The sequence below is a fragment of the Cylas formicarius genome, unplaced genomic scaffold (genome assembly GCF_029955315.1).
Source record: "Cylas formicarius isolate icCylForm1 unplaced genomic scaffold, icCylForm1.1 PGA_scaffold_5__7_contigs__length_24384050, whole genome shotgun sequence".
In the NCBI taxonomy this organism is placed as follows: Eukaryota; Metazoa; Arthropoda; class Insecta; order Coleoptera; family Brentidae; genus Cylas; species Cylas formicarius.
Window position 1 is genome coordinate 8,803,683 of NW_026844341.1, and position 26,558 is coordinate 8,830,240.

Below are 26,558 nucleotides of genomic sequence, written 5' to 3' on the forward strand. Positions count from 1 at the left end.
CTACCCTTGTAACTGATGCCCTTTCTATATTCAAAACATCACTGACCACATATCAAAAGTTCTTAAGAAATATAAGGTTCAAAATCTCTCAACATCTTCGATCCGATTCCATGCATATGCAAAGAATACATTGAAGAGACAGGACGAAAAATAAATATTAGTTTTATTACATTTTCACTTGACTTTTTATTTTTCTTATATTTAATTAAACTTGCAGCTTACAACACCTGTCCAAGTCTAATTAATTGGAGTATGAAAGCTCTAAACTCAATCGTTCAAATCCTTCAAATCTTTCAAAATGCCTGTTATTTTATCTTAACTTAACTTATCTCTGTTTAATCTGTGAAAAACAAGACAAAAAATTCTTAAAGTTATGAGTTATTATAATAATAGCAAATTAGCATTTCAGGAAAAATATGAGCATATAAATAATACGCATATATACAGTCCCTGCTAAAATGTATGAACCATATATAGGAAACTTCTTTATGCAGTAATTTTTCAACAAAAAAAACATCCTGATAAAAGTTAGTGCATAGCAAAAAAACAGTGTCGATGACATCAAATTTTGGATTAGATATACCGCGTTCACAAAAAGTGCAAAGACATGAATTTGAAAATCGACATAACTAAGAAAATTAATTTTTTGCGAATGCAGATTTAAAGAGTAAAATTTTTATTTTTTTTTTAAATATTGCATTATTTACAAAGGAAACCAAAGAAAATATTAAGGAACGAAATAAATCTGCCAATAGTATATTATGCAACAAGTGCGGTAAACGGCATTTGACACGAGCGGAGCGAGTGACTTAAAACGTTTACCGAACGTGTTGCATTCTATACTTTATTTACTACCCTTAGTTTTTGGGTACATTTTCAAAATTCAAATAGTGGGAAATATCTCCGAAAACGTCCGATTGTTCCCAAACAAGTGCGGTGAAATCCCGGAAATGTCCGAAATGGCTCGGATCCGTGGAAAACGAAACTGACGTGGTAAAGTAACGCTTCCCGCACGCTCCATCGGTGCGTAATTAGGTATTTTACAGACAGGAGTAGAAAAACAATATTCTCATCTAGGTTATGCTGATGACGGAACAGAAATGTTCTCAACATCACATAACAATCCTTCCAGTTTTCATTAGTAAGTAAATAACAATAAACAATTTCTGATGACTGAAGCAATAAAATTTTTGGAAACAGTAAAAGTTTGCTTATATGGAAAAAATACTTCAAAAATAGAACCGGTCCTAGATGTTGCGTAATGTGTAATAAAGTTAGCCAATGTAAATACTAATTACGCTCTACCATTGGTTATTTAGAGTATCAAATCGAGCAAAAACAAATTATTAATTGTAGATTATGTATCTTCAATATTTTCTACTCGATTTAAAATTGAATATTTTTAAATTAAAGACACCAGTTTAATGTAAGAATTTCAATTTTAAAATGTTTAAAATTTTTATTTCTAAATTGCAAATTCTACTTCTCATATTGCATTATCTCTTTATTTGGATAGTGTTGCCTCTTTAAAATGATTATATATAATTTTAGAAGGAGAAATAATATACCTATTTTGAAAATATACTACTTGCTGACCTAATATTTGCATTTGAGAATATGTTTGGGCCGTATTTTCAATGTTAGAAAATATTAGTCTGTAAAATAATTGTCTGAAAATATTATTCTTGATTAAATAAGTTTGACATCGTCAATTTGAAATTGCTTTTAAAATATACTTTCCATTATAGTATATAATCGTACAGTACTGTTTGGTTAAGTTGGTTACATATAGTGGCTGCACAAAGATGTGTATTTAACCATTTTTTTCCAATGTTGGTGATTGAAAAATAATAAAATTATAGTGTGTATCCTATTGCTAGTGGTAAGTATATAATTATTATTATCTACGCAATCTATGAATTGTTTTAATGTCACATTGGCGTAACTACTTAAAATACATAAATGTTTCGTTTTCTTTGGACAAAAAGTACATTTCCCCGCGTTTCCCCATTTTCAAATTAGCATAGAACTCTTATTTAATATGTCCTTAAAAAGACATATTTTCTTATTTACGCGATAATTTGCGATCTTAATGGGTATCTATTTCTTAAGAAGTGCTGTCAGTGCTGGTATATATTTTTAATTTTGGTAAAACTTACTATTGAAGGGTTTTTGAACATGCAAAATTCAATAATGCTAATGGCAATCTTGCCAGATTTACAGCTTTTTGAGAAGAAATATTTATATCGTAGACTATTAAGTGTTTTTTGACTAATGGATGACATATAGCACACATGACAGTCTAAAACTTGTGTTTGCCCTGTGTCATTTTAAAAATTTGTGAACAGAAAGTTATTAGGTATCTAATCAGATTTTTTTTTATAATAGACCAGGAATTGTGAGATATGTTTTTGTACTAGATTTTCATAGACGCAACTGTACAAATTTCAATAGTCCATAAAAATACTTGTCATAAAAGGTTCTGCTTATTTATTGCCATAAATAATAAGATTATACTTGCGAAATTCTTAATACTCAAAGTACTCAAATATGAATATCTCATCTTCGTTTTTACCCCTTTTCTCTAAAATATTTATGATTATCTTTTTGTAATATTGTTTTTGTAATTACATATACATTATCATAATTCAAGGTTAAAATTAGAACTGTTTTATGCTTTTCTTCAATAATACACATTGTTGGTGTTGTTAAGATAAGTTTTAATAACTGTCACTGACAAATAAATGAATTACGTAAAAATGTGAACAAGTAAGAAACTAAATTGAAAATGTTCGTCATTCTGAAAAAAAATTATTAATCAGTATTTAATTTAGGTACGACTTTTCGACCACACTATAGATTTTTACGTGTAGCGGAATAATAGTTTAAAGTACTGTATTATCATTAAAATTTATACTTTTCTTAAATAAATTCATTATTCATCATTTTTAGATATTTTTTTAAGATACATAATATTGGCCAGCATTTTCATCAAATTCGCCGGTGTGCGGCAGGTGATGATCAATAATAATGAAGATTATTTGGATGTAATAAATATGGGGTTTTAGATACCAAAATTTGGTATGTGTATTTTGACAAAACTAGATACAGACCAAAAAATGTCATGACACAGTGTTGAAATAGTTGCTTTTGTTTATACTTTATTTCTTAGTAGTTCTTTATTTTCATTAACATGTTCATGCACTTCTTAAGCTTTAGAGATTTTTAAAAATTTTGTAAGAACTTTAAGTTGGCATTACTGTTCAAGATGGCGACCGATTTAACAGCTGTCAAGTGATTTATTCTCAGTTTGGTTTGGCAATTCATGATGGATAACGCTTGCAAATAGTGCAATTTTATTTCGAAAATAATGGTTCTGTGCGGAATACGTATCACGCACTACGTCCATTTTATCGTCGACAAAATCGTCCATCAGAGCAGTTAATTCGATTAACCATGGAACGTTTTCGCACCACGTTTACTCTTATTGATAACTCGCATCTCCAGAGACGCCGTACGGTGCGTACAGAAGAAGCTATTGCTGCTGTAGGGCGTAGCATTGAGGAAGACCCGAATGAGTCCATCCGTCATCGAGCACAGGAATTGGATCTGTGCCCATCCACTTTATGGAAGATTTTTGCGGAAGGATCTTGGTTTACGTGCTTACAAAATCTAACTCGTGCAAGAATTGAAGCCGAATTCGTCGAATGGGACCAAAACGAGATTGCCGTTGTTCCCGAGTTTCATAAGCGAATTTTGTTTAGCGATGAAGCGCACTTCTGGTTGAATGGCTACGTCAACAAACAAAACTGCCGCATTTGGAGGGAAGCTAATCCTCAAGTGTATATCGAAACACCGTTACATCCAGAAAAACTGACTGTTTGGTGCGCTTTATGGGCTGGTGGAATCATTGGTCCGTACTTCTTCAAAAACGATGATGACCAGAACGTTACAGTCAATGGTGATCGGTATAGAGCTATGATTACTAACTCTTTCATTCCTGAATTGAATAACCATGATGTCCAGGAGATGTGGTTTCAACAAGACGGCGCAACATGTCATACAGCTCGTGCCACAATCGATTTATTGAAAGACATATTTGGTGACCGCCTAATTTCACGTTTTGGACCTGTGAATTGGCCTCCAAGATCTTGTGATTTAACACCGTTAGACTACTTTCTGTGGGGCTATGTAAAGTTATTGGTCTATGCGGATAGGCCACAAACGCTTGATCATTCGGAAGACAACATTCGCCGTGTTATTGTCGATATACGGCCACAAATGTTTAAAAAATCATCGAAAATTGGACGTCCAGATTGGACTACATCCGCGCCAGTCGTAGCGGTAATATGCCAGAAATCATATTTAAAATGTAATGCCACAAGATTATCTTTCGGATAAATAAAATTCATGTCAATCGAATAATCCATCCATCGTTGTTTTATTGCAACTTAACGTTCTATACCTCGAAAAAAAACACCCCTTATAATTTGTTCATTAAAAATGGTTAAACTTTTTCAAAATGAAGCTATGAATATTTAATTTCACATTTTTGTTTAAAATAATTGAAATACTCATACTCACTAACTTACCATTTTTATTTTAAGCCAACGTAGTCCTCAGTGTATGCAAAGCTTACATATGATCAAATTAAGCCTAACCTATTTGAACCAAGTATTTTGCTTTTTCCGTGTGATTAAATATCCCTCACAATGAGTCTATTCTTGTATTTAGAATATTTAAGTAGTTTTTAAAACCGTAATGTAAACATTTCTTAAAATAAAATGTTTGGTTGGTTGGAAATAAAGTTTGTGAAATAATTTGTTTGTGGAGAAGTAACAATTAAAAATGTTGATGAGTTTTTTAGAAAATTGGATGTAATATACATTTTTCAATATTATTAGGTGGCAAATCACAATTAGAAATTTATCCACGCACCTGATTGGATTCCAATTCGTCTAAATAAAGGTTTCGATATTGACCGGACAGGCACTCCAGCTTATCAGAATACTTCTGTATACTACTTGCGGTCCACCAATTTATTAATTTTCTCTGATCCGCGTTACCGTCTTCCGCGTCGACGAAGATGTGCGATATTTGATGTGCCAATACTGAGCCCAGCAGGCCGTAATTCATGTACTCTGGCCTGTCCCGGTCGTAGAAAATGCTTCTAAAAAGTCCGAGTGGAAACCCTATTTAATTTCCAAATTAATAAATATGAAATACATCAATATTGTTTCAAAAACAATTTTGCCGTGCTCTGTTTCTTAACGCCAAAAACTTATAAATCATTTGCGAAACGCACCATATCTCAAAGATGAGAGTTGCAAAAATAAATAAATAAATAACGAATTTATTTAAATTTTATCAAACATTATTATCACAAAATAATAGATGAGTAGTTTATGAGATACAGCACAATGCTACTCTATCCAGCCACCATATATGATAATAGTAATAATAATAATAATATTAACATTTATTTCAACTTTGTTTCATAATATAAAAAGGGATACAACGTTAACCAGAAGACACAATCATAGGCCAAACATTCAGAGAAAAAACTTAATCATCAAGCCAAAAGGTTCCGACCGAATTAATAGTCTTCTCATTTCTCCTTGAACAAGCGTTGACTATTAATTCGATGTACAATTGTAAAATTTTACACATATATTCTGGACCCGTTTCGGTGATTGGTAGGCGATATGTAGGGTAATTGAAATTGTCAGCTCCTGTTGCTTTAGTAGTGCAGCTTAGATGTTGAAAAAGGCTCAAATTTCGAAGTCAAAAAAAAAAAAAGAATATAAGATAAACCCATAATATTATTTCATACTTAAGTAAGTAAATTTGTAAAGTAAAGTATTTTGAACATTCTATTATCTAAATATTTACCAAAAACCCTGAAGTTGTAACGGATCGAGTTTAACATATTTTGCAACTGATTGCCCAGTCGAAGTTTTTGTCACCCACAAAGGGCATTGTCGCTAATTCCATACCTTTACACTTTCCGTAGAAGAACAGGGTATCCCATTTTGGACACTTTTACTGGGTACCTCAGTTAATTTTAAAAATAGAGAGTCGAGGTTTACGCGACACTTTTGTACTTTTTTGTGAAATTAAAGGTGCTGTCAATAAAATTATCATAGCCCTTCTTGGTTTTAGAGATACAGGGTGAAATGTAAAACTATCGAATTTGGGACCACGCCCGTATCTCCGATAACCTATGAGTTATAAAAAAGTTGAAAAAACGTTAATATAGAATTTTTTCCGCAGAATCCAGTGGCATAGCTTGTCTTTTACTTGCTTTAACTGTTTTTTAGTTGTAAAGCAGATGGAACTCCCTGATATTTTTCATATTAATTGGAAATCATTTCAGTTTTTCAAAAATGTGTATTAGTATAAAGTTCTTTTGAAAATTAAGCTTAAAATTCAATTTTCTTCTTTTTATTTACTTTATTTGTAGTAGTGGTCCATAGTAAATCAACTAAATGAACTAAAAATAACATACATCTATTTCATCAGTTATGTTACAAGGGACCCTTAACTTAATTTCGAAACAACAGGATGAATATATATTTAAAAAAAATAAGAATGGCTTATTAATATGATAAATATTATATTATAACGTTAGGTTAACAGTTCATCTATTAAAAACGAAAAACCAAATGTGTCAAAAACTTACTTATTTTTTAATTATGTTTTTATTACCTATCCATTTTTGGATGACAAATTTCCTCAAAAATAGATAGGTACCAACGGACCTGTAAGTTGGCCTCCACGATCTCCGGATCTTTCGGTTTTAATTTTTTTTTATGGGGATATATGCAAAATAAACTGTATAAAACACGATACGAATCTGTAGCAGAACTTCGAGGGACAAACTCTACGAAGTAGACCAATAATTCATTCAAATGTCATTAATATGCGAGTTTTGAATTCGAGAAAATGATATCCAATTTGAACAACAGTTTTAGGTATAATATTATATTATAAAAAAGAAATGGGAATAAAGGTAAATGGGTGGCAAATTCGTGATAATCACTAGAAAACCCAGTAATTTCATAGATTCCAGACTACAACTAAAATTGTCAAAAAATCAATTGAATGTACAAATTTAAATATCTGGAAACTTGGCTCTTCAAGAAATGGTCGTCGGAGATTGAAGTGCTACTAACCAAAAGTAACCAGTGAAGAGGCACTGATACGTATAAATAAGGACAGACAACTCTTAAACATAGTAAAAAAAGAGGAAAACTGCGCATTCGGGGCATGTGATGAGTAGCTGCGGCTAATAATCGAGGGATAAAAATTCCATTGGAATAAGAGCACCTTAAGCAGAAAGATAGCAATAGCTAGCAAAAATGGATTTCTCGGTGGTGGGTTACTAGTATGTCAGTCAAAACCGACTTTAGACTTTGCCGATGGTTTTGAAGACTACTTCCAGTAAATCCTACGTCTTATAGTCGTGAATAATGCCAGCTACAATCAAGAAAATAATGAATCGTAGCCACGCCTCCTTGGAAAAAAAAACATTATTCATTGGCTTTCTTTAAATAAGGGCAATTTTGAAAAGACATGCTAAAAGGCGCTGCTATAGATAATAAATTCGAATATACTTCCTTGCAAGAAATAACAGTGTGGGAAAGAAAGAAGGAACTATTTTGAGTGTTCATGTAAGTTGTGCCAAACAACTAACGGTAAATCAACAGATACCTAAAATCAAAAGCAGAAGGGCATTAAAGACATAATTAAATTATAAAATATCACCTGAATCAGCATCAGCTAAAATTAGTTCATTGTCTTGTTAAGTTGATGGCGTGGTAAAGTTTGGATATTTTTTGGTTGGACATAAAAAAATATAACCTTGTTCTCATTATTCTGAGATGACGTCAGCCTGAAAAAGGGAATGGCGATAGCTACTGTCCCCCTGGTCTTAGAGTCGTGCAGATCAACATTTTGGATATATTTATGTTTTAAAAAATAACAAGGGAGCGTTATTACGTCGAGCTTTGCATCTAGCAGCCGACAATTCGAAGATATGCCAGCATTGCTCAGCACTAAGCTTAATTTATTTGAGTTTTTTACTTTTTAAAACTAGACGATTAGAAGAAAACTATTTCTGAATTGCATTGGTGGTTACTTCAACTTTATCTATTAGTATTTGTGAGTATCTAGCTGAGGTTAAATGAGAAGCGCGTTTATGTAAATGATGAACAACAGAGGCCCGAGAACCGACCCCTGTGGAACACCATGTACTGCCATTCCATTGAATATATCGGTTTGGTAAGTGTTTAAGCATGTAAGCGGATGTATGCTAGAAAATAGTGTAGATCCCCTTTTTAATTCTCTGGACTCAAGTCACTGTAATTCGTCAGACAAAATGAATTTATGTGATTTTTTCGAAATAATGATATTTATTACAATTTTTCTATTTTGAAATAATTCTTACTTCTATAACAGTTTTATTTATATCTAAGCAAAACGATCATTGCAATCTATCTGAACTTTGCTATAAAACCTTTAAGTTGTCCACCCCGTGTAATGATATCTGTAATTGCAAATTTACATTTCTCTCTCTCTCTCTCTCTCTCTCTCTCTCTCTCTCTCTCTCTCTCTCTCTCTCTCTCTCTCTCTCTCTCTCTCTCTCTCTCTCTCTCTCTCTCTCTCTCTCTCTCTCTCTCTCTCTCCCTCCCTCCATCTCTCTCTCTCTCGCGTTAAGAAACACACCAATAGTCTTACGTACTTAAAATATTCTCTGGTGGTGAATACTCGACGTTGAATCCGGTGATGAATTCGGGTTTTCGAACCCAGTCGTCCACGATGTACGCTTTATTCAGCAAATCGTAGTGTAGGTTCCAGTAAACTGTGTCCAAATCCAAAGCGGCTTGCAGCAATTGGTTTTCGTTTATTTCGACCTTAAAGCATAATAATTATTACGTTATTGTCAATGAAATGGATTGAGTGCTAAAAAGTTAACAAACCAAAACAGTTTATACAGGACGTAAATTAATTAAAAAAAAAACAATAAAAAGCACTGAAACACCATAAGTTTTTGGTGACGGCTTCAGGGGGTGAGGCTTTGATAATTCTGTTAAAATTTTGAAAAAAAATTGTTTGAGATATTTGACTTAAATAATTAGCATAGATTACACGAAAACTTTTCGTTCATAATTTGGACAGTTGCTAGCTACCTACCTACTAGAATAGTTGCGGATAATATAAGTTAAGAAGAAGTAATCTGTGTTTTTTGAATGTTAATAAGAAGCCTAATAAAACAATTAAAAATACACAGGTTATTCCATTAAGGAATCACAAGTTTAGTTTTTATAACAGAATTTCCGAGTCTAGTGGGAAGAAAAGTGACTACGCCACTGTACCCTACTTAAAGAGCCTATCCAGTCCAATATTCTACAACCATGACCTAGCAAGAAAGGATGTCTAATTAATTCAAAAATTAATAAAGAGACAGGCAGTAAAACGGTAAAAAATGGGACGCACTGTACAGGGACATCAAGCCATTGACCCAACTTTGAACATGACATCTTTTAAATGTCAAACCATTTTGGTTTTCATTTTTAATCAACCTCTGTAGATTTTTGTTTCTTTCTCATTCTGAATTCAAAACCGTAAGATACGTTGAACAATCCAATTTGGATATACAGTGGAGAGTCGAAAAGCTTTCCTATATGCTATTTTCCATTCTAAAAGACGTTTTCTATGTAACTTTTGGCGAGGAAGCATGAACCATGCAATTTTGAAAATCAGATCCGACTGTAGCATCTGTAATTAGTTTTTTCTACTCCCGTCTGTAAAATATCTAATTACACACCGATCTAGGGTGCGGCAAGCGTCACTTTACGACAGTCAGTTTCGTTTCCTACGAATTTACTTCAGACATTTCCGGGATTTTACCGCACAGGTTTGGGAGCGATCGGATGTTCTCGGAGATATTTCCCACGCTTTGAATTTTGACGTTTGTCAATTCTGACGGTCATGTCAGTGAATGTATTAGTGTTGCCTTGCGAAAATGTATTCAAAAACTAACGGTGGTAGAAAAAGTATAGTATGCAACACGTTCGGTAAACATTTTAAGTCACTCGTTTATTAAACACTCGCTCCGCTCGTGTCAAATGAACTCGTGAGTCAAATGCCATTTACCGCACTTGTTGCATAGTATACTATTAAATATCAGTGACACGTATTGTCTTACAGTTTGGACACATTTTCAACTTTTTTTTTGAAATTTGAAATCAATACAGGTAAAACCTTATATAATAGTGTTTTATTTCTGTAAAATTCTCCTGGTCGCGTCCGAAATACAAATAAGAGATTTTTTAGTTCAAACCAAAGAAATACTTATTTAAACAATTCTCTATTTAGTTCTTTAGTCAAATTAAACACCAGAAAAGTGGATTTAATTTGTATTTCACTTTCCGGGCATTCTCAAAACTGTAGTTTTACAATGTGCCTCGAATGGGAAACTGCCACGCAAGGTTTTGCGAAATGTTATTTGGCTTATAGGTGTATGTCGCCGACTTTTAAAATATTTGTCTATGGTTCGAAAAAATTAGCTATGCCAACTTTAAGCGAACTTTGTAAATGAAAATGTTTAAAAATTTTAAGCATAATTATTTGATAATCATGGATGGATTCATTTATCTGATATCAAATATTAGAAAAAGCCACGAAATTTATGATTCGTAAGTTTTAATTTATAAAATGCGAGGTCATCTGCAAAAAAATCAAGATTTGTCGAAAACGGTTAGTTTTTGGTGAAACATATCTAATATTCCCCGGAGAATCCAAGAATTCAAAATGTACGAGGTGTTTTATTTGAAAAAAAAATCTGGTATTAACTAGCGGATTAAACTATACAACTATTTTACTTTCGTTCGCACTTTCTGAGTTAAGGAGGTAGGGAACTTTATTTCAGACACCCTGTACATTCTTGCCTCGCCAAATATCTTGTTGCACGTGTGATGATTGAAGTTAGTAAATTGTAGAAAGCAGCTGAAAATTTATCGGAGACCCTCGTTACTTACGTCACGATAGGCGTTGTCTTCCATAAATATTTGTTCCAAATCATAAACCGAAAATATCTTCTCGGCACTGGATAACAACGTTAATAGCAGTCTCTCCTTCGTTTCGTTATCGAGCCAATTCCTCTCCAAGATATTCTTTCTGAACTGATATTTGATATTTCTGATGAGGTCCGTCACGTGACTTTGCGTGCGGTCGTCAAAGTATCGTTCGATATAGCCTAAGTTTATCTGTGGGCTAAGCCTAGATGAGAGTAAATATAGACATTTTGGAATTATCGATACAGCGTTAAGTAATAGTTACTAAACCGTAGGTCATTAGGTAAAGGATATTCATAAGATGTTTATAACAAAACATTACCTTTTATGACACTTTTTATTGTTTTATAAGAAAAGGAAGGGGCAAGATTTGTAAAGAGTATTACAGGAGCCTCTAGAAGTTTTTTTGAAAAGGTATTAATAAAAATACTTGTTACTATTAACTACTACTTGACTAACAGTTTTATGTTAATTTTGCTTCCAAGAGATGTAAGTGGTGTTGAAAAATTGACTGTTTGATTGACTTGTTTACAAAGTTCCTTATTCTTATTGTTCAATCTTGGACAACCTTCTATCTATATCTGTATAAAATAATATAATAACATTGCGAATAATATAATCGCTACGAATTCTTTAGGTTTACTTTTATATTTTTTTTTTTGGATTCGCGATTTTAAGTGCCCTGCAGTTAGTTTCTCGTTATCCCATAAAGCCTTTTTTTTCTCGAATATACTTTGTATGCTTTGATTATTATAAAGCTAAAAGCCATCAGCATGTGTAGTTAAGAAGAAGTCAAAAACTTTGGATCGTTGTGTGCAAATGTGTTGGGTTATTTCTCTACGTATCCAATAATGTATTTTTCTAGTCAAAGAACACAGCTTTTCGGATTTTATAAGCCAAAAACTAAAAGTCGACCTATTAAAAAATTATTTTTTTTAATCTGTACCCCTCAAAAGTTACGCCCCTTGCCAAAACTTAATATTTATAATTATAGTCCCAGTATACCAAAATTAATAAAACCTTACAATTTCAAATTTTGCTCGCAACGTGTTTTGGACATATTAATTAAAAGTCCCTATGAAACAGCTCAGAATCTTAAATAAGCTTAGTTTGTGTGTACCTACTTTTGTCTTGTTACTTGCACACAAACATGCCATCTTTCGGGTCTGTCGAATACGCCATTTACTTTGTCCATGTAATCGTATGCCTTGTTTAGAATCGCGGAAGGCAGATAGTTGATCAGATGGTGAAGAGATTGCCAAGCTATAAAGTTGGCTAACGTTCTAAAAAACGTAAATAACTTTAGTTTAAACCTGCAAAATTAATGGGTAGTATAAAAATGAAAGAGCCACAAAAACTACAACCTTATGAGTATTTCGATGTAAAACACAGTTTAACTACATAAGAATGTATCCGTGCTGTTTTGCAAAATGAAGAAGCATAGCATTACAGCTTAACATAAGCATGAATGAGCTCAATGTAAAACTGCCCCATGGGAGCTGGGCATCATTGGCTAAACGCCGTCTCCAAAACTCATGAATGCGTTGGGCATCAAAGGACGGAAGTATTTATCGGTCTTTACATAAATTATGGCGTATTCGAAGTGTACGCGATTGAGATCTGCTCCAGGATGCTGGAAGGAAGCAACTTGAGCAACTCTAAGAGAGTAGTAAACTGCCAAGAGGCGATATCCATGGCAGTGTGCGTAATAAGGTTACACTGATACTGGATACCAGGGCGTAGTGGACTTAAAGGTAACGAAAAAGCCAATCACCTAGAGCTAGCTACATATTACTTCTATCGTGAATGCAATCAAAACTCCGATAGCAGAACAAACTCATTCGAAGACACTGATGTAAGTTCTACCAACTTCTTTCATAAATAACGTTGCGACAAAAGAAGAACTATTTTGAAACGCAATTTACCTGTTATTGGTTTTTAGTAATAGTCCTTCTAACTTCCTCAAGTACGATGGATTGGACACTGCCACGAGATCGTTATAATTAAGCGAAGCGGCTTCTCCCAATACGCCCTGTATAAAATTGAACCAGGGGATGCTAGGGTTGGCGTACTGTAGTTCGGATATTGTGAAAAGGCTGTACGAATTAGTGTCATTGTATCCTCTTGATTCCTCTGCTATCTAAAAAAGTGCGCACAAAGACAATTCACCTTAATGCTATTTCAGTTTCTTTTCTTTTAATAGATCGTTGAATAATAATTTGTTTAGATCGAAATTGGTTTGAGTTTAACTATAGTTTAAAAGATATTTCTAAAGAAAGATTAATTATGAGAAATATTATACATGAACATCCTTTCAAGAAAAGTTTCTTTGGTGGTGCAGATATATGAGTGACGGTTTCACTGTTTCACTGGAACTGAATGCCCACTATTGCCATTTCCACCTGAAGGGATGAAAAAATAAAAATGTTTAAACTTAATTCTGAATTTAACTTCCATTTATCATAAACTCCCACATACGGACACAGTAATACAAAGTAATTCAAATCATCCTTACACACACAAAATGGCTGTCTTTTTTTTTTTGATGAATATTTCTAATAACAATAATGATAAATGTGCATTCAGTAGACAGTAAATTTATGAATAAAAAAAATCCGCCACGTTCAAAGCGATAAAAATTAACCTTACCCTGCCACATATTGTTGAAAGTGACTGATGACTCTAATATAAATTTTTATATAAATATGTAAAATACAGTCTAACCTATACAATATGAAAATTTTAAAACAATCAAATTTTACTTTAATTTTGATATTTATAAGAAATAAAACTCACATGAAAACCTTAAGCTTTTTGTTTTTGAAATTCTTTACTTTCTTTTGCTATCTACTCTTATATATTTTTTTTCTGATAATTCGTTTACTTTTTATATTTATGTATTTATATTTATTAAGTTATTTATTGCTTCGAGGCTCATAGATACGCAAAAATGTATAAGACATTTTCCCTATTTGTTTTTTACACTTATTCGTAATCAAATTTCCCTTTTGCGTATTTTTTATGTTATAAGAATTATTTATATCTTGGTAGTATAATTCGCTCATAAAATATTATAAAACAAGCAGCTTTTAACAACGGTTGTGATCCCTCTGTGATAGGAACATAATTAAAAAATAGTTTCAAATGACTCTGAAATTCATTTTTACCATATTAAACTCCAAACCCGAAGTTTTTAAAACAATAAAATACATAGGAGAACGCTGGAAATATGAAAAAACTTATAGGAGCCCTTTGTCCAGAAGTGGATGCTATACGGCTCAATATAAAGAAGACAATAATAACTGTAATTAAGGAATTTATTACCAACTTTTCTATATGTGATGCGTTGATCTTGCCGAAACAGCAGTCATACACCAATTAAAAATTTGCGAAAATCTGAACATCTTCAGTAGTAATTTCACTTGACAAAGACAGGTAGCGATTTTTTTTACTGCTTGCTTACCCGTGCCAATTTCAAAATAAAATTAAGAGTGTCGTCCATTTCCTTGGTGAGGTTGTTGGACTTGATGTAAAACTGTGAAGCCACGTCTACCATGTATTTTAGATAATCGTTTTTGTTATTGGGGCTGATTGACGAAGAACCGAGGAATTTATCTTTTATCTGAAATGTAGATCTGTTGCTGCATAGATTACATCAAATGCGCTTCAATATATAGGGTGCTAATTAACTAATGAAACTCATTAGAGCATCCTATCATTAATAACTAAATAAAAACCTTACTTTTTCGACAAAATTCTTATGGGAGAATTTTGCTTATTGTACGGTCGTTGAAATGTGAAATTCATTTAAATTTTAAGGATATGATATATCAACTAGGTTCAATTTTTTAGAATTAAACTTGAGAAAATATTCTTTTGATTTTATATAGAGGGAATACCAAATTTACCATGCATAATAAATGAATAATTAAAAACATCATTTTAAAGACAAAACACACCAAAAAACCTTTTTCTCAGTATGGATTTCTTTACTACATCCTTTTTTTTTCAATACTCATAGGGAATTATATGAAAAAATCATCAGCTTCTGAGCCTTTTAAATGCTAAAATGGATTAACACAGTTAATTTTGATAAATAAATAAATGACTTTTGTAAATAACTAAATAAATAATTTTGATGAATCGCAGTATATTTGAAATTTAACATGGGAAAAATATATCAACGCTTGAAAAGAAATATGTGCTTACATGTAAAATTTATCGTCGAGTAGTTGAAATCAAAAGTATGAAAAGGAACGACCACTGAATGAAAAAAAAAGTAGTCTGTAAATTTTAACGAAATAGAAATTTAACTCTTCTATTGAACTATCGAACTGAAGTTTCTTTTCTCTGTTGATATTTACACATATCAATGCTTTGCATATTGGGCAATATAAAACTTGATACTTAATAATTGATAGTTATTCAAATTAACAATCTGTGCAATGCTCTTTATCTTAAAAATCTTAAAAATACGACTTTTGGAAAATTTCAAAGAAACTTCCATAGGCTACTCTAATACTATTTATAATTCTTCTGCCTTCCTCTTGTGTTCCTTGTACATCAAACTTGTTGACGTTTCGTCGGTCATCATGTTGGCTCCTTCAGAGCTAAAATGCAACTGGTTCGCATTCTTCTCTTTTACTCGATGATACCTTTCACAGAGTTTGATGGTTTCATTTGTGTAATTCTTGAAATTTTTGAATATGATTCTGGGTAGAAGATAAACGACCCAGCCAAATAACCAAAATGCCGTTATATATGATATCAGCAGGTCTACTAATGACTCAGACGAATGATGTCATTTAGTGTCGTCAATATTTGTCACTTGAGTGGTCTTTACTGCCGAAAAATATGACGATTTTCAAATTAGTTTTCCCTTTTTGCAGTGGGGAAAAGCGAAAGTGAATCACACAGAAACTGCTGCTTTAAATTGCAAAGAATGTCTTTTGCGGTTGCGGAAAATCGAGAATTATAGGTAATGAATAAAGATGAGCATTTCTTTTTAAAAAATTAATAACGCAGGTATAATCTGTAGGGTCTTCCAAATGATTTTTTCACAAAAATTAATATTTTTCATTTTTTACCCTGTATAAACCATTAGAACTACCTACAAGACAAGTGTAGGATATAGGGTAATAAACACAGCGTATTTTTAACGAGAAAATGACCATAAATCGGAAGACACTCAGTATAGACCATAACAACCCTACACTGGGTTATTGAGTATAAAAGGGAGTATTTAAAAATAATTTAAATTGTTCCTTTCAGTCTCGTCCTATAAGATTTGTATTTAATATTTTTCTCAAAAAAAAAAAATGACACTTTTTACAAAACTTAAAACTCATAAACACCATCTCGGATAACTGATTCCCATATTGGTGACAGATAACGACCTGAGTCGCGGTTAAGATTATTAGATTGTGTATAGATTTCTATAGACTCTCTTCTATAGGCTCTAAATCTAGGATTGCAAAAATGCTTGTCTGTAACATATTTTTCTAATAATTGTCAAATTTTTGAACAAACACCCGGAACAGCTATGAGTTCTCCACTATCCCCAGTCATAGTTCTCGAAGCCTTTCATCTAAAACCAAAATTATGGAAACGCAACTTTTGTTATTTGGCCTCATGGTCAAGAAACCCTAGTGGATTTTATTAGACATTTAAACTCTATACACCCTAACATACGTTTTGCCATTGAGTTAGAAACTAATAATAACCTTCCATTCTTAGATATTCTTAACAATAGAAAATCATCAACTTTCTTGTTTACAGAGCAGTAAAACTTTCTCAGCCTGAGTCGCTGAACCCAGAATTAAAACAACTTACTTCTGCTCTTCTCTCTAATAATTTCCACATTAAAGATATTAAGCGTTCCATCAAAAAATAAACTTCACCACAACCTTCCACTAGCAATGAAGCCGAAAGTAATCCAACATTTGCCATTGTGGTCCTTTCTTACATTTAAAACATAACTGACCACATATCAAAAGCTCTAAAGAAGCATAATGTTAAAACCAGATTTACCACTTGCCCAAAAATCTCTCAACATCTTCGGCCGGTCAAAGACAAAACTTACAGCATTCAGAAATTTACAGCATTCCTTGCATATGCGGCAAAGCATACATTGGAGAGACTGGACGAAACTTATAAACAACCTAACAATCTTAACCGCGAGTCAGGTCTTTATCTGTCAGCAATATGGTAATCAGTCATCCGAGACGGTGTTTATTCCTATCATTTAGCTCCGCCTCCCTCAAACAATATATAAGCAGGTACAGAGTAAAATGCGAGCCAGTCTCAGTCAAATCAACTAACGAAAACGATTTGGACACCCTCTAGATATATTCTTCTACATCATGGTTTTAAATAGAACAATTTGATAGTTCAAATTAATTATTAAGTTTAAAGTCCATATCTGGAATTAATCAAGTTATTTTTTGACGACCTTAGGAGGTTTTTTTGTGATATTAATAAGACACCCTTTTTTGACGTCAATTTGACGTGTTTTTCAAACTACTGACTAGTAGCGACCACTTGTGACTGCTACCTGGGAAAGATTGTCAGCTTTGTCATAAATCATGATTGAAAGGGTAGCACGGATGGGGACAAGATGGAAGCAAGTTCAGGATGTAGAGAGAGAAGAGCCTTATTAATTTGGTCTATTTATTACGTATCATGAATTACATGTCGAAGTAGATCAAAACTATATTTTACGAAGAATTTTAGTAGGACGTGAAGTTTTGACATGATGGGATATTTTAAGAAAATTAGGGATGACGTCATGGTCTCTACAACGTAACAAAAAAAATCAGTGACAGAGTAATCTTACCAGTTTCCGTCGGTGAACTTCTAACTTTCTGGTTTTGCCCTCGATGTCCTCTCCATAAAGGCATGTTAATTTTTTTTTTCACAAAAAGAAGGTAATACTATTCTACTCTGTATCTGTTTATATATTGTTTGAGGAGGGTGGAGCTAAAGGAGATATTGGCGAGTAGCGGTTAAGAATGTTTGGTTGCTTATAGATTTCTATAGATTCTAGGATTTTTGGTTGGCAGGAGAACGTTGGTAGAACCGCAGCAAGTTTGATTTATAAACAACCCACTCAGGAACAATCCAGAAGATTTGTAAATAGTATAAAACATGCCTTTTTTTTTAGTAAATTATTATAAAATTTTCTTCGGCTACCGACGTATAGCAAAATGTCAGAATTTTATTAAAAAAGGCTGTTTGTTTCCAGCACACAGAACGTCGTTCCAAAATGAGGTGTGACGGTTTTGCACACTTTTCAATTGTGATAAGATAAACCACTATATAAATATTTTGGATCTCCATTTATGGAAAATGGATTTCGCATTTCAACGCCCACATACAATATAATTTTGTCAAAAAATAAAGGGCTATTGTTAAAATTATGGGGAAATAATTATGATTCCACTTTGTCCAAATTTAAGCGAAAACTGGATTTTAGAATCGAAATTTTGGCTTTAGCTTCTTGTACTTTGCAATACACAAAAATAATGAGCATATCTTTTTTTTTTCACCGAGAACACCCTATATTTTTGAAGGCAATTAGAAATAAATTCGAAATAAGAGAAAGTTTGATGTGCGCTTACCACTAGGATATACTTATCGAAATTACGTTTGTCCACGTCAACGTTGACGTCGAAAAAGAAGTTAAAATTCGCTCCGTAGTTCCTTAGATTCCTGACGGCCGCGATCCAACCAAACCAGTTGGTATTCCAGCCGTCGCCCTCCATCGCGGGCCACCCACCCATTTCTTTAAAAATTAGTTCCATTTTTCGAAGGCCCTCTTCGTTCGTCGCCCCGCTTTTCGTGCACCCTTTGTAAAATTTTTTAGCCAAATTGAAAGACTGTAAATCGTCTCCGTTTATTGGTTCCTCCAACATATCCCTATAGGAGAAAAAATCTGCTCGTCAAAAGAAACTTCCGCATGCTGTGTACACATTTCCTGTATTTCTCCTTCAGAGTAGTCTTCAGCATCTTTAATTTCAACACCCGATCGAGGAGAAATACAAAATATGTGTATGGTTTGTTCATAGGTATAAGAAAGTTACCAATTGCTTTTGAATGGGATTATCCAAGGGTGGTCATTAACATATAATGCAACAAGATTATTACCTAAAGTTTCGGAATTTAAATTCAGGTAAAAGTGTGATCCGTAATAGAAAATAATTTTATACCTACCTGTGTTTAATATTCTTTGGTTTGGTATACTACTTAGTTTAAGTTTATTAGTAATCATTCTTATTTCGTGTGTTGGATCGTGTGCGAATTATGCGAAAACACTATTCTATTGGGACTAAGGAAGTTATAAAGAATGTTTATTTGACTCTTATTGAACGCGGTGCCAGCAAGCAAGCATCTTTAGAAGAAACGGCCACATTGATCAAAATTCCAACATCAACTGTATGGAAAATTGTGTAGATGAAAGTGACCAAGATATAATACGGCGTAAAATTTACCAGTTATACGAGGAACAAAGCGTGCCTACATTAGATATCTTAATTAGGAGGCTTGGAAAAGATGAAACTGGTGTTAAATGTAGCAGAAATACCTTATGGAAGTGTAATCAACACATAGGTTTTAGATTTAAAAAAATTGACAAAAGGCAAGTTTTAATAGAATCTTTTAGAATTCGAAAATTGCGACTGGAGAATCTAGAAAAAATTAGGATTTACAGTGAACAACAAAGGCCAATTATTTACTTGGATGAAACCTGGTTAGACACTTATGATACTCAGGAAAAGGGTTGGCTTAACTCAACTGATAAGTGTAAAACAAACGCGCCATCAAAAAGAGGTAAAAGAATAACTATTTTGCATGCTGGCTCTACAGATGGTTGGAATCCAAATGGACTTTCTCCGTCTGCTAAAAATATGAAAGATTCTTCTCTGGATTACCATGAAGAGACCACCGCTGATTTATTTGAAAGTAGGTTTAAAAACAAACTATTTCCAAACATTCCTCTAATAGCGTCATTGTAATGGAAAATGCAAGTTATCACAGTAGACAGTTGACTAAAACCCCTTCCTCATGTGACAGAAAAGCAACAATCCAAAACTACATGTATAATAACGACATTTATTTCCACGAAGATAATACTAAAAAGCAATTAATTGAGGTTCTACAAAGCTTGAACCTACAAAAGGAATACATCTGTGATAATTATGCAAAAAATCTAGGGCATACAGTTTTAAGGCTTCCACCTTACCACTGTATATTTAATCCCATTGTTTGGCACCAACTGAAATCTGTCATTCGTCGTAATAGTGTTTTTGCCCGTGTTAACTCCAATGTCCTCAAACTTATAAAAACCGAAGTTTTTAACATCCCTCCACAAAGTTGGGCAAATTCTGTTAAACATATACAAAAAGCAGAACAATCGTATATCCATATTGCAAATAATATAGAACAAATAATAATTAGAACAGGCGATGATAGCGATAGTGATACTGATATATTATGCGAATAATTTGTAATTTTATTTTAGATTTACATAACATAATTACATAACATAAATACATACATGAATAAATAAACATTGTTTAGTATCTTTCCTAACAAAACCCCAAATAATTAAATTCTAAGCAAAGTACGGACCTGTTCGGCCATATTTCATTCTTACAGCTTGCCCGGATCTTTCCTTAATTCGTATCAGTTAATCACTTTCTTATATCTATGAACAGACTTTACCTACATAAATAGGACCTAAGGGAACAAAGCAAATAACGTTTATTTTACATAGATTCCCTCAATATTTCTTAATTTATTTATATAATTCTACCTAAAAAGCATTAAGCCCAACTAACATGTAAGTTGCAGTACAAATTATTAGATAGTCACAGAAGGGTTGCAAGGAATGATGATATTAAGCAAATTAACACAAGCATTAACTAGCTGAATTTTAATAAATATGTTTTCTTGGCGCGGACAGAAAGAATGTGTTACTATATCCACAGTTAATACGGGGACCAAAAAAATTTAGTCTATATAATAGATCAGAGCAATCAAACAAGTTATTTAAAATTTTAAATAAAGCCATTTAGTAATGGTAATCATGGCGACCACTAAGAGACATAGGACCAAATCTATTTAATAATATTGTATGCGCAAAGCCTTGTGGGGGTATATTCCGTCCAACTTATACCATATATATTTCAAAAACTTCTTTATTTTTGAAGCCTCTAGTGTACTATAAATTAAAACGAAGAACCAAGGGTAATTTGTCGAGTCGAATATTACTCCCAAGTCACAAAAAGTATTAGAATGGGAGAGAGTTTTATTAAAAAAATGATCGTCATATTTCGCAGCTACACTTATGATAGTTGTACTTGGCTGTATTTGTTTGCAAATTATTATTTAGAGACCAATTATTGATTCAATTTCATTAACGAAAATGGACGAATATTTTACGACACCTTTTAAAAAAAATTATAACAACAAATAAAATACACATTATAAAAAGGAACATATTAAGTATTGGATCCGAGAATTGTTAATGTAGTTAATGGCGTGTGATTATACAATTTTTTGTAGTTTTTAATTTTGTTGAATGTCGAAATGTTTTAATATTTTAAAAACAAATCCGCCTGATTTGTGTTATGTACGTATAGCGCCTGCTACAAACCATGTATGTGTATAAATATTATTATTATAATTATACTTAGAAATATCAAGGGTGGATGTCTGATACTCTGCCGCTCTCTATCGACGCTTGGCAACAAACATGCAAACCGCGAGCCCTTTAGAACGCCCATAATTATCGATTTTTTTTTCTGTTACTTGTTCAGTCGCCAATCCCTAGATGTCGCGATTGAGGTAGAAATAATTATCTGATCATACAATTTAATTCTGAGCATAAAGGTTTTTTTTTTCAATAAGTTACAGTGTGAGTATAAATAGATAAATAAACTGCTAACATGTCTGTATACCAAGAATATGGTTTTTATGTGTTTAAACAAAGAAACTCAATTTATTTGCAGATTTTACACCCTTTGGTAAATCATTATAAGGTCTTGATGCATTCAAAACAGGATTCTGCAGTACCACATTGGTTCTTGCGTTAATCTGATATATAATGTTATAATTCACCTCTCATAGCTTTGCACGTGATTAAATGAAATTATTGATACATTAAACTTTGGTTCGTTATTTAATACTAGAATATTAATTTAAATTTTACGATTTACATAAATAAACTTAAATGAAAAATATTTAGTTCTTTGTATAGCCTAGTTGTATTAGTTAGTCTGTGATACTCACAACATATTTTTTTTTACTATTTTGTTTTGCATTTGCACCCTTTGCGCATTGGTTTTGCTACAAGTTCGCCGTTTAGTCTTTCTCGACAAATAACGTCCACATTTAAATATTGCAGTGATCATAAGTACAATTTTATTATCTATAGTATTTACATGCTCGTAATTTGTGTTTATTTTCTCGCTTAAATACCATAAAACCAATCTACATATTTACTGACGTCATTCTGCTGGCTTTTCGACATAGAACATATTAATTTAAGACATATAGGGAGTACAACAGAGGCCCCAACTCTGAACCTTGCACCGCCGTTGAATTTGACAGGGCATCAATTTTAACGTTATTAATATAAGTTAAGCTTTGCAACCATAAAATCACTTAAAATAATTTTAAAAATAACAATTGCAGTGTTTTACTATTGAAAATTATTTATTACAATAGTGAAACAAACTAAGGAACAGGGGAGGCAAGTTACAAATACATATAACAAATTAACATAATAAATAACATATTAACAAATACAATATTATGCCAACGTGTAAAATATTGTAAAGAAATAATTGTTATTTCAAAAATTAATTTTAATGCCTGCATCGATGATATATTAATTTTCGATGATGCAAAAAAATGTAAACCATCCATTGAATGGAGAAAATTGGATGAAAAACGAAAGAAAAACAAAGTTTTCATTTTTCCACTTAAATAAAAAACTTTATACTTTTTTGCATAGTTGGCAAATTCCAAAATGAAAAAGTTAAATCGAAAAAACTTTGTCCGACTTCTTGGATGAAAATGTTCAGAGATTTTTTATAAAAAATTCCAGAATCGTCTGCGATTATGACTAACCAGTCGAATTTCTTGCACTTTTCAAACCGCATTTAATCTTAACTAAGTGACTAAAGTTTTCACTTGTCTTTACCATTGTCCTTGTGCATCCACTGCTTAAAATCTTAAAATAGTGTTTTTAACGTTACATTATAATATCTTAAAATATTTCGAGTTCGAGTTAAATAATAATAATAATAGTAAAATAATAAATACGTATAAAATCAAGCTTTGAAATATTGTTTATATTATTATTATTGTTTATATATTATATATATAAACTACCAAAAAAATACTTTTTGAACATTCAATGTTGGCAGTAGTTGTTCAATTAAAGAAAAAATAAATTAATGACTAAATAAAATCGAGTTATTAATGATTTAAAAGTTATCCACATAACGCCATACAAAAAGTGACTTTCCGGTGGATAATCTCACTCTGTCGCTCTCTGTCAACGTTTCGGAACACACATACAAACTAGGAACCCTTTAGAACGCCCTGAATTAACGATCTTTTTTCGAAGATGTCTATTACTTGCTGAGCCGCCGGTCAATAGATGTCGCGATTGAGGGAAAAATAGTTATCTGAATATGCAAAATTCATTTTTAATTCTCCACAAAAACGGTCCCTTAATATTTTTTTATAAGATATGTACATTTACAATGTGGGTGTTATAACAAAGATCTCTACTAACCAAAACTATGTTTGCATAAGTTGCATTGTGGATATAAATATAATACATACTAAAAAAAAATGTTTTGAATTTTTTAACAAAGAAGCTGGACTTATTGGAAAAGTTCACACCTCTTAGTAAATCATTAAAAGCTCTTGATGCATTGACAACAGGATTTTGCCAAATTGGTTGTTGTGTTAATCAGTTTCTCGTGTCAGAATTATACATCTGATTGGGGAAAATTGTCAGATAAGATTTTTGTTAATTACTTACTACTTTTAAAATTAATTTGCAGAAATGAACTCAGCTTAAAGATATCTAGTTCTTTGTCTGTAGCCTATTTTTACTATTTGGCTTTGTAACACTTGCATCCTTTGCAAATTTATTTTGCTTCAATGTCCCGATATGGGAAATAGAAGTGAGACGTTAAAGTAGGATTGTAGGTCCTTTTCGATAAATAATGTCTACATTTGTACGAACTTATACATTTGTATTGACATGCTCGTGATTTGAATTTGTTTCCTTCATTATATATTTATTACTATAAAACCTCATATTTCCTGACGTAATCTCTCCACATAGAACATTTTCGTCTGTATCAGGCTAAAGCAGTGCCAGCGGCGAAAGTAAAATAGCGTGCTTTGAGACTGGCAACTTTTATATTTGAGTCATATAGGGAGTTCAAGAGAACCCTCGAGACAGCAGCACTCAAGAGGAATTTGAGCATGTATCCCTTTTAACATTATAACATTTGACAAATTGATTTCTAGTCTCAATACAGGTTTTAACTAAATTAAGCATCACACCAGTAATTTCTAAATTTTTTAGTTTATTTAATAACATCAAAAGCCATTCTCAGATCAACGAACACCACACATCTAATGCCTTTGAAACAAGATTGACTATCGTTATTCACTATCGAACTTGAATAAAAAATTGTGTTTTTTTTTCGTTTTCACCCCTTTTTTTTCAACTCAGGGGATCAAATTCGTATTCTGCATCATCGAAAATTATTATATCATCAAGACAATTACTAAAAATAACAATTATAGTGCTTTACTATTAAATATAATTACTAGAAAAATGAAATACTGTATACTAATATGTAAAATATTTTTAATAAATAATTTTCAACAGTATAACATAATCGTTATTTTTAGTGGAGAAAGTTGGGTAAAAAACAGTATATAACAGTATAGCTTGTAAATAAGTTTCGTATATTGGGCTGTTTGTTAGTTATAAAATTTTAAAATGAAAAAAAAAAATTAATTTTTTTTAAATTGAAAATTTTGCGATCAGAGCCCTTTTATATAGAAAAGTGAATTTTCTACATAAATATAAATAATCAGAACAGGAGGATCAAAGTAAGAAAACACAAATACTGATATTTATCAGAAAAAATTCCCTTTTTTTGGCCCAGTCTAATAAATACACCTTTAACATTAGTTTAATTTAATAACAAAGATTAAGTGAATAATAATTGTTTACCGTATATCCATTAGTATTTTTTCCTCCATATTCTGTTTGATCGATTTCAGCGATCTTACATCTTCGGTTGCTGCTTTCCTGAGAAACCCACCACAAGCGAATTGGTAAAAGTCATCGCATGGTCGAATTGTTTCGTCTATGTAACCGATAATTTCGGCCGATATTTTTTCGCACTTCGAATTTTCGCACAGCGAGAAATGATCTACAAATAGGGACATCGATCATTTGTACGGCGATACGAGTCTGTACAGGACGTCCCTTCCTATTTTTTTAAGCGAAAACCGTACATCGGATTGAAAAAAATAGTGAAATCAAATTTATTTAGAAGTGATTGGAAATTGTAAGAATAATTTTTGTTTTAAGAGAATTCAATGTCAACCAAAATATACAGGTTAAATTCCATATGTCCGCTAAATAATGCCTCTTGATACATAGTACATGGGTGCCAAATTTTATAAAAATGTCTAAAATGGTATTACAGATATTAAAAAATGTATTTTATTTTTGAGAACTTTACCATCTTGTCTCTCAAAAGTTTAGACGTTTAGGGCATATGTTCATATGAAGTTTTCTGTTTAAAATGAATTGTTGACATTTAATTTGAAAACACGATGTATAGACAAGGTAGATGACTCTGTTTATATTTAATACTGAAGTTTTTGGAGCACAAAAGTCAAGGTGATACAATGCTTTAACTTGACTTTGGAATTTTAAGTATTTCGTTTTTAATTCTTCATCACAGTTTTAAAAAATTTGTCCCTGAACGGATCCAACTGGTTTCTCCTTAAAATAATATATATATTAATTTTCGTAATACATTAGCGTCGAAAATTTCTTCTTCACCAAGCATTGCCCAACGAATTGCTTTTAAATGTGTTTGGAACCCACCTACCGCAGTATATACATATTTTGTTATTAATTCCGAGAAGTTAGCCCTATTAAGTATCTCCAATTTACTATTTGTCATGCGACCATAACAATTCTAATATCGCCAAGGCATAATAGACGTTAAAGCGTTTTGGTTAACTTTATTTTCTAAGGAAAACAGAGCAAAGAGTGCATATCAAAAATAAAGAAAGTCTATATGGGATAACAATATTACTTCTTCAGCTGCCTTGGTTCATGTAAATTTTTCTTAAAATTTATGTGATTTTTTTGTCATTTAAAATTGATATGACTCGTTAGATTCTGATTGGTATCAATCCGAA

At 32.2% G+C, this 26,558-nt stretch overlaps 1 protein-coding gene across 1 annotated transcript in view; it reads right to left on the reverse strand.

The window, feature by feature from the left end:
• Positions 1–26,558, reverse strand: part of LOC132702425 (neprilysin-2-like) — a 30,098-nt gene that overhangs the window by 2,074 nt on the left and 1,466 nt on the right. The window contains exons 3-10 of the mRNA XM_060671018.1: positions 25,351–25,552; positions 18,698–18,995; positions 14,542–14,700; positions 13,004–13,218; positions 12,203–12,361; positions 11,043–11,283; positions 8,744–8,915; positions 4,939–5,192 (exon numbers count right to left, since the gene is read on the reverse strand). Coding sequence (XP_060527001.1) covers positions 4,939–5,192; positions 8,744–8,915; positions 11,043–11,283; positions 12,203–12,361; positions 13,004–13,218; positions 14,542–14,700; positions 18,698–18,995; positions 25,351–25,552 — 1,700 coding nt within the window. The remainder of the gene's footprint in view (positions 1–4,938; positions 5,193–8,743; positions 8,916–11,042; positions 11,284–12,202; positions 12,362–13,003; positions 13,219–14,541; positions 14,701–18,697; positions 18,996–25,350; positions 25,553–26,558) is intronic.